We start from the raw sequence: 9,937 nt of genomic DNA, 5'->3' as shown, positions 1-9,937 counted from the left end.
CATGTGTGCCACTTTCAAAAATGCAGCCTCATGCATACACATTCACCTATCACTTCCGTGGCCCGGTTCCGAACAGGCTGTAGCCCAGTTCCAAGTCACGGACAGGGGTTGGGGAACCCTGACCTATACAACCAATCTTCCTTTACTAGTGTGAGTCCAGACAAATTGCCTCTTTATGGTAGCACCTAAGAACAATTTAAATGTAGTACCGTATCTAATAATGGATGGCATCTAATATTAGTAGAACAAAATTGGAGGTAATAGGATCATTAAAGGAAGCCTCCATGTTCAGTAGCAGTCTTTCTTGATGCTGGTTTGCAGCATGCATTAGGGCAGGGGTCTTCAAACTTGGCCCTTTTATGACTTGTGGACCAACTCCCAGAATTCCTCAGCCAGCATGCATTAGGGCAGGGGTAGGCAACCTTGGCTCTTTTATGACTCGTGGACTTCAACTCCCAGAATTCCTGAGCCAGCCATGCTGAGGGGAAAGGGAGAGGTTTCCAAGCTGAGCCATGCTGGCTGAGGAATTCTGGGAGTTGAAGTCCACAAGTCATAAAAGAACCAAGGTTGCCTACCCCTTGTCTATGTAGACATCCTCACACAATCTGTAATATGTGGATTTTTCTAATTGCTGAGAGTAAGGGAGGTGACGTCAAAAATGTTTCTTTAAGCCCTGGGTATCAAGATAATATTTGGAAATGGCTCAGACAATCACCTCCCTGATCCAAGGAGGGGAAATACAGGTAGTCCTCAACTTACAACCATAATGGAGCTCAAAATATCTGTTGCTAAGTGAGACATTTGTAAAGTGAGCTTTGACCCATTTTATGATCTTTCTTGCCACGGTTATTAAGTGAAGCACTGCAGTTCTTCAGTGAGTCATAGGGTTGTTAAGTGAATCGGGCTTCCCCATTGACCTTGCTCGTCAGAAGGTCACCAAAGTCATCGCATGACCCCGGGACACTGCAACCGTCATAACTGAGAGTCAATTGCCGAGCATCTGAATTTTGATCAAGTGATCATGGGGATGCTGCAACGGTCGTAAGTATGAAAAATGGTCCTGACTCACTTTTTCCAGTGCAGTTGTAACTTTGGTCACTAAATGAACTGTTGTAAGTCGAGGACTATTTGCACAGCAAAATCAGGCTTGCAACATTTTGTTGTTATAGCCCAGGGATAGGCAACCTTGGCTCTTTTATGACTCGTGGACTTCAACTCCCAGAATTTCCTGAGCCAGCATAGCTCAGCATGGAAACCTCTCCCTTTCCCCTCAGCATGGCTGGCTCAGGAATTCTGGGAGTTGAAGTCCACGAGTCATAAAAGGGCCAAGGTTGCCTACCCCTGTTATAGCCTGTCTCAATAAAGTGGAGTTCTGGTCCTCCTGTGAAGTTCCATCTAGTGGGGCTGTGGACTGGGACAATTCGCCATAGCCAGCTTGCTGCAGGACAACTCGCCGCAAGACAACTGAACAATTCAATTTAATTATTTAAAATAAATACAAAAATATTTTCATTTCTGCCATTCGTATTTTGTTGGGTACCTCCTTTTTGCATCCGTTCTTTAATTATTCTGTTCCGCTATTCCTTTGATATTAGTGTAAAACTCTTGTCCTGCAGCAAGTTGGCGATGGTGAGTTGTCCCGCGGTGTGAGTTGGCTGTGGCAAGTTGGCCATGGCGAATTGTCATAAAACCATGGGGCTGATCCTAATTTCCTTTTAAAGGAATCTAAATAAGGTTGTTCCCCACTGTCTTATGAGTGAACGAGAGAGCGTGTGAAGCAATCAAGCAATATGGTTAAGTGTTCCTTCCAACAAAGGTCGTCTGGAGATTGAAGATTTCTGTGGGGATCGGGATCGCCACGCTTTCTGAGATTTCACACCAAGTGTCAGAATCCAATTATATTTCATCTCTAGTTATCAACTATAGAAAACCCCATTTCTGCCTTCTCTGGATTCTGTCATACGATGAAGGGAAGGGGGTGAACAAAGGGGCTTTATGGCCCTCACTTCCTTTGGTACACTTCAAAGGGACTGAATGTGGATATCACCAAAAGGACTAACCATAACAATGGGGCTATTACCTTTCATGTACTCCCCTCTGAAGTCTCCATCCAGCCGGTAGTAAGGAAAAGGGGGTGTGAGTGTAATGCCTAAGACTGTCGCTGGAAAAAGGGGGTGATTAGGTGGGCTACTGGGGAACCCCTTAAAACCTTGAATGGGAGAGCTTGGACCCCAAGTCCTGTCTAGAACGCCTGCAACCATTTTCTCTTAATAAAGGATGCCTGTTGGAAGAACTATTCCAAGAGTTCTGTCTTCTTAAAGATGCAAAGTGGGGTGGGTCCTTACACCAAGGTTGAACCTTTGCCTGATCCCTTCGGTTTGCGAGATAGGACTTTCCTCATTTCCTGCCTCACCCCGTGGCTCAGCAGAAGGCCGGACTCTGCCGAAAGTGTCTGGTGCATTCTGGGGATGCTACAGCCCTCTTTCTCCAGGGTTGGTACAACACTGTCCACGGAGGTGACATTGGTGCTGCTCGCTGGGATGGTCTGGTGGGACTTCTGCTCCACGTAGGACAGGTACGAAACCTCTGGGTGGATTTCCAGATGTGACCGTGAAGAAGCCACCTTTGGAGCATCACTAGGATGAACGGCTGGTGTTTCGCCGCTCTGGGCTGAGCCGTTCTCGTAAAGATTGTGTGACAATTCTCCTGGGCTATGTTGCGTGGCTTTGGAAGCCCGGACGAGCACGTGGATCACCGTAATGATCAAGACGATGATCCCAGAGGAGAAGATACAAACACAGGTAATTCCCGTTTCTCTCTCAAATGCCATCATCACGTAGATCGAGAGGGCTGGAGAGCAGAAGAGAGGGGAAATGAAATTTTTAACAAGGACCAAAGCTTAAAGCAGCCTACAAAAGAATTGGGTTCTCCCAGAACAGGGGTAGGCAACCTTGGCTCTTTTATGACTCGTGGACTTCAACTCCCAGAATTCCTGAGCCAGCCATGCTGAGGGGAAATGGAGAGGTTTCCAAGCTGAGCCATGCTGGCTCAAGAATTCTGGGAGTTGAAGTCCACGAGTCATAAAAGAGACAAGGTTGCCTACTCCTGTCCCAGAACGATCAACCAAGTTTGTAACCCATGTGTTCAAAATGCTAAGAATTGGATTCCCTCAACACACTGACTCACAATTCTCCCAGCAATTAGCATACTGAAGAAGGCTTGGCCTACACAGGTAGTCCTCAACTTATAACGGTTCATTAAGTGCCGTTCAAGTTACAACAGCATTGAAAAAAGTGACTTATGACCATTTTTCTCACGACCACTGCAGCTTCCTCGTGGTCACATGATCAGAATTCGGACACTTGGCAACTGGTTCATATTTATGATGGCTGCAGTGTCCTAGGATCAGCTTTTGTGACCTGACAAATGGGGAAGACACTTAATTCACTTAACAACCATGTTACTAACTTAACAACTATAGCAATTCACTTAACAGCTGTGGCAAGAAAGTTCATAAAATGGGGCAAAACTCATTTAACAAAGGTTTCACTTAGCAACATCACTTTTGGACTGAACTGTGGTCGTACGTCAAGGACTGCCTGTATGCTTCCTTGCAATTTATATATTTTAAATTAAACCACCCAATAGCCAGACGTCTCTGTGCAGTTTATAATAAAATAAGCTCTAAAAAATACAATTTGAATGAAAACATAGACCCATGGTGGCGAACCTATGGCACAGGTGGCACGCAGAGTCCTCTCTTTGGGCACACGCTCCATCGCCCCAGTCCTAGACCTTCAGCTGGGTTTTATAAAACCTTTTTGCTTTAGGCTGCCGTGTGCAAAAAAAAAAAAAAAAAAGGTTCAATCCATCAATCAATTTCAACTTCTTGTGGGAGAAAAAAAGATCTCGCAAAGTTGGAACTGATTGATTGAACTTTTTAGTCCCACCCAGTCTGCCGTTACCACTGCAGCCACGCCCACCCAATGGGCCAGGTCCACCCAATGGGCCACACCCACCCAATGGGCCATGCCCACCTGGCACCCGACGATACATAAGTGGGTTTTGGATTGCAGTTTGGGCACTTGGTCTCTAAAAGGTTCGCCATCACTGACATAGACCATAGATAAATACAAAATAAAATAGAATTGGATGCCTTTGTAACTTCTCTCCATGCCTTTCCTTTGTGCCTAACTTGTTTTTAAAGCATGGTTCTCAATACTCCAGAAGTTATGTGGATGGGAAATTTTATTTCCTTACACCAAACATAATTTTCAGACCAGTTTTTGAACATTTCTTCTAGGAAAGGACAAGCAAGGGAAACCAGAAAGGGAAGGGAGAAACTACTCACCTGCTAGGTAGGCTAAAACAGCGCAGCAAAACACACCCACAGCTACATGTCTCACTTTTCGGCTCTCCAGCAGGAACCAGTCACCTCTGTGACATAAGAACAATATATTTTTATTATTTTTGTCTGCCAAGTAGATAGATCCCTGCTCCAAACAACTCACATGCAAACCTATTATAATGTTGATGAATATAAGGAACGGTTGCTGGAATTGGGTATGTCTAGTGGCTCTAGTTCAGGGGTAGGCAACCTCGGCTCTTTTATGACTCGTGGACTTCAACTCCCAGAATTCCTGAGCCAGTTGTGCTGGCTCAGGGATTCTGGGAGTTGAAGTCCACGAGTCATAAAAGAGCCGAGGTTGCCTACCCCTGCTCTAGTTTAATGAAGAGAAGGACGAGGGAGTACATAATAGCAGTCTTCCAATATCTCAGGGGCTGCCCCAAAGAAGAGGAATTCAAGCTATTTTCCAAAGCACCTGAAGGCAGAACAAGAAGCAACAGATGGAAACTAATCAAGGAGAGAAGCAACTAGAACTAAGGAGAAACTTCCTGACAGTGAGAACAATTAACCAGTGGAACAACCTGCCTCCAGAAGGGGTGAATGCTCCAACACTGGAAGTTTTTAAGAAGAGACTGGACAGCCATTTGTCTGAAATGGTATAGGGTTACCTGCCTGAGCAGGGGGTTGGATTTAATGACCTCCAAGGTCCCTTCCAACTTCTTCTTCTTCTTCTTCTTCTTCTTCTTGTTGTTATTATTATAATTACTTACATATTGTCCTAAAATACAGAGAGTCCTCAACATACCTACTTTCATTAGGGACCGTTCAAAGTTAACAACAGCAGTAAAAAAAGTGACTTCACAACCATTTTTCACATTTAACAACCTTCGCAGGAAACCCATGGTCACGGGATCAAAATTTCAGCACTTGGCCACTGGTTATATTTACGACGGTTGCAGCATCCCAGGGTTATGTGGTCGCCCTTTATGACCTTCCTAGACGGCTTCTGACAAGCAGAGTCAAAGGAGAAAGCCAGATTTGCTTAACAACCGTGTAATTCACTTAACAAACATGATTTGGTTAATGACCATAGCAAAAAAAGTTGTTGAATTGGATTGCAACTCAACTCAACAGCCACTACTCTTAGCAACAGAAGTCCCGGTCCCAATTGTCATAAGTCAAGGACTCCTTATACTGTAGATTTGATTGTCCTGGGCAAATTGTGAACAGTGCAAAAAAGCAACTTTGTGCTGAAGTTGCCAAAGAGCTGAGGAACCCAGCCATCCATTGTATCCATGGGTGAAATAGCCCCTCTGTTTTGGGAAGGGGGGGGTCAGCTCAAGCCCAAAGAGTGATGGCTTTTGATTAATATCTGACCCATTTATTTTAATAAAAGAGCTCTTTTAAATTCTTACTTGGGTCAGAGCTGTTGGGAGTTATTGCAGTTCTCTTTAACAGGCAGGAATTCAAGCAGTTGACTGGGGAGTAAGAATGTGAAGCTTTGGGGGGGGGGGCGGGGGAAGGAGCAGCTGGTTACCAGGGTTGAAACTTCATCTTCACAGGGAGCCTTAGGGGGGGGGGACGGAGGGAAGGGAGGAATGGAATCACAGCCTGTCTTTTGGTGTCTTCAAGTATTGAGTCTTGCTTTGTCAACTGCAGAAGGAATTCCACCCCACTGCTCTCCTTGGCAGGGATAGAAGGGGAGGGAAGAAAAGGAAAATGGGAAGGAAGGACAAGGAAAGGAAAGGGAGAAAGGGAAGAGAAGAGAAAGAAAGGGGGAAAGGGAAGAGGGAAAGGAAATGAGGAAAAATGGGAAGGAAGGAGAGGGAAAGGAAACAGAAAGAGAAGGGGAAGGAAAGAGGGAAAGGAAAGTGAAAACGAGAAGGAGGGAGAAGGAAAGGAATTTAATGTAGATTATGGGTCAGAGAGAGAAGAAAATGGAAGGGAAGGGAGATATCAGGTGGAATCCAGAAAGAACATTTGAAGTGTTCAGAATCACCACAGCAACTCAGGAAAACTGGAGGAGCTGAGATGAAAGCATAATGAATAGAGTGAGTGCCAGTAGGCTGGATTCCAAACTTGCTCATTAAAATAGAATTTCACTTTATAAAGGCTGGCACACGCAGGTGGTTGGTGTGTATTGCACTTTGCACAATAATGTGAGCAATCCTCAAGGCTGATGTGATCCTGGAGCAAAGCTCTAGAATGGGAGACTTATACAAAAATTATCCCCCTATGATTCTGTTGCAGTTTTAATGAATTTTTGTCAACCTTGGAAATATGTAAATATTAGCTACAAGCATTCTAGAGCCTGCATGGATTTGCACATGTTGGACAAGCCAAACATGGACTGTAGTTCAACATGTTTTGTGAATCAGACTATTATAATAAGCCCTACTCAGGTTTCTTTATTTAGATACAGGATTTAATGTGAATACATCTGCTCTGTTTTTTTTAACCCTGGTTCAATGTATGATGTGAACCCAACCATCGTGTGGCTTAGCTCAATCAAAATCAAAGCCAAAAGAAAGACTTAAAATTATGTCAAGCTCAAAAGGCAACAAATATCTGCTTAATTTGGTTACCTTTGGATTGATTCCCTATCGCAGGGGTCTCCAACCCCCGGTCCAGAGACCGGTACCGGGCCATGGCATGCCCACAACCGGGCCGCACAAACAAGCAAAGCTCCATCCGTGGGATGCAGGCAGCACACAAAACCATGCCCCCTCTGGTCCACGGAAAAACCTCTTTCCACATAAGCAGTCCCTGGTACCCAAAAGGTTGGAGACCTCTGCCCTATAGTGGTGTTTCTCAACTTCAGCCATTTTAAGATGCGTGGATTTCAAGTCCCAGAATTCCCCAACCAGCTTGTTCACTGCAGAATTCTGGGAATTGGAGTCCGCATATTTTAAAGCCGCTAAGATTGAGAAGTACTATCTAGGCAGGTAAAGGAACATCTGCAAGAAAATAACCAAGTCAACTCACAGGCCAATCATAAACTACATATATCCTCTATTGTTGGACAAATTGATGCCCCCAAATCTTGACTTCACCCTTGTGTTCTTTCTCTTTGTTATGTATTTATTTATTTAAAACATTTATATAGCCACCCATCTTATAACCAACTCTGGCTGACTCCCAGTCATTTGTTAGATCTGATCAAGTAGAATTCAAAGATAGTATCTCTTGACTGACAGCATATAGTATCTAAAGGTATACTACGCCTGGATGCAGAGGTTCTCTTCTTACTATCGTGAATAATAGCACTTACCAGAAGCATTAAGGACACCATTAAGCTGATTTATAAAAATGGTTTTGTGGGCTACCTAATCTCACCTTCTGCTCCACATAGAAACCTGGAATATCTTATTTATTCTGGTAGCAGAAGCCTGTAAGAGACTCAGAAGCAGGGCTGCCCTTTCTATCCGCCTCCATAATATTGTACACTATTCAAAGATAGGCTACCTCTGACTTTAGAGCAGTGTTTCTCAAGCTTAGCAACCATAAGGTATGTGGACTTTAATTCCCAGAATTCCCCAGCCAGCAGCATGACTGAAAAGCAGGATACAAGTAGTCCTCGACTTACAACCGTTCACTTAGTGACCATTCAAAGTGACAAAAGCACTGAAAAAAGTGACTTAAACAACCATTTTTCACACAATAGTTGCAGCATCCCCGTGGTCATGTGATCAAACTTCAGATGCTTGGCAACTGGAAGTTTTTAAGAAGAGACTGGATAGCCATTTGTCTGAAATGGTATAGGGTTTCCTGCCTGAGCAGGGGGTTGTGCTAGATGACCTCCAAGGTCCCTTCCAACTTTATTATTATATTATTATTATTATTATTATTATTATTATTATTATTATTATTATTATTATTATTATTATTATTAACTGTAGTGTCCCAGGGTCGTGCGATCACCTTTTGTGAACTGACAAGCAAAGTCAGTGGGGAAGCCAGGTTCACTTAACCACCATGTTGCTAACTTAATAACTGCAGCGAGTCCCTTAACAACTGTGTCAAGAAAGGTCATAAACTGGGACAAAATTCACTTAACAATCGTCTTTCTTGCTTAGCAATGGAAATTTGAGGCTGTTGTGGTCAGTCAAGGACCACCTGTATGATGCTGAACCACACTCTTTTTAGGATCTTGAAAAGCCTTAATTTCTGCACTTGGGTCGGGTTGACTGGATGGATCTGACCGTTAAATCATACTTTAACGCTTGATGTGATATGGTAGCCCAGCTTGAGGGGGGCTTCTTCAGCAAAGCAGAGGTCAATACATCGTGGCTTAGCAGAAGTTAACCCAAGTTACATGCTCTGCGCCAACTAAGTGCCTCCCCCCCCTTCAAACCCAGTTCTGAAAATGCCACCCTCAGGAAAAGCCTCCACCACCCCCGATCGTGGCGAGGGGACCTTGTGTCGCTTCGGGGCCCTTCACTCCCCCACATACGCACCTCTCGCTGCCCAGCCCGCCCCCGGAGGCCGCGCATCGCTCGGCGCCGCAGTAGCCGTGCAGGAGGCTCAGCAGCAGGCAGCTCAGGCTGAGCACCAAGCCGAGCGAGGCCAGGCCGGCCGAGATGGGCCGCAGCAGCGCCCGGAGCCGCTGGGTCAGGTCGCGGTTGCCGACGGCGCCTCCTTGGATCTGGAAGAGCAGCATCGAGGCCAGCACGGCCACCAAGCCCGAGGCGGTGCCCAAGAGCATCAGCGCGCCCAAAGCGCGGTGCCCGTACTGGGAGAGCATCGGGACGGTACGGGCCGAGGAGGAACGACGGAAAGTCGGGCGAAAAACTTTTCCCCAAAGTTGGTGCCGAGACGTCGTTTTGGAGAGGGAAGGGGGCGCGGCCGAAGTGAGCGGCTGCGCGGGGAGAAGAGGGCTGCGGGGGTCCTTCTCGCCACTGACCGCCCAGTCCTCGGACCGCCGCCCTTCCAATTGAGCCTGGATCCTATCCTAATTTCTTCATCCTCCGCGCTCAACCCGGGTTGGCCAAACTCCATTGCCGCGCTCAAATGCAGCGCAGACACATTGGAATTAGAATCAGAATAGAGATGGAGGACATTAGGGTTACGTCAACGTGAACTCCTAGTGCAGGATGGACATCGCCAACAAACTCGGAGTGCTTGGGTATGGTTAGGAGGGCACTGACTTTTCTAGGCTGCCCTATGTATGTTTCCCGATAAAATTCATGGGAAAATCCCATTGGAGGAAAATTCCATTTAGGGTTACGGTTACGTCTCCATGAACTCCTAGAGGAAAATGGAAATCGCCAACAAACTCGGAGTTCTTGGGTATCATTAGGAGGGCACTGACTTTTCTAGGGTGCCCTATGTATGTTTCCTGGTAAAATACATGGGAAAATCCCATTGGAGGAAAATTCCACTTAGGGTTAGGGTTACGTCACCGTGAACTCTTAGAGCAAAATGGACATCGCGAGCAAACTCGGAGTGCTTCGGTATGGTTAGAAGGGGACTGACTTTTCTAGGCTGCCCTTTCTATGTTTCCTGGTAAAATACATGGGAAAATCCCATTGTAGGAAAATTCCACTTAGGGATTAGGTGAACTCTTAGCGTCACCTTGGGTATGGTTGA

General features: G+C 45.6%; 1 protein-coding gene across 1 annotated transcript; it reads right to left on the bottom strand.

Annotated features, from left to right (window-relative positions):
• Positions 1-2,012: 2,012 nt before the first annotated feature.
• On the bottom strand, positions 2,013-9,235 carry LOC120296890 (transmembrane protein 221-like). Its single transcript, XM_039318929.1, has 3 exons — positions 8,806-9,235; positions 4,352-4,437; positions 2,013-2,850 (listed from the first exon to the last, which is right to left on the bottom strand). Exons 1-3 carry the CDS (start codon positions 9,090-9,092, stop codon positions 2,342-2,344), a joined length of 882 nt encoding a protein of 293 aa, XP_039174863.1. The 5' UTR covers positions 9,093-9,235; the 3' UTR covers positions 2,013-2,341.
• Between the last annotated feature and the right edge of the window lie 702 nt (positions 9,236-9,937).

Source organism: Crotalus tigris, unplaced genomic scaffold (genome assembly GCF_016545835.1).
Source record: "Crotalus tigris isolate CLP2741 ecotype Arizona unplaced genomic scaffold, ASM1654583v1 scf7180000021690.217554, whole genome shotgun sequence".
NCBI classification, from domain to species: domain Eukaryota; kingdom Metazoa; phylum Chordata; class Lepidosauria; order Squamata; family Viperidae; genus Crotalus; species Crotalus tigris.
The sequence above is the reverse complement of the archived record's forward strand: the minus strand, read 5'-3'. Positions and strand labels throughout refer to the sequence as shown.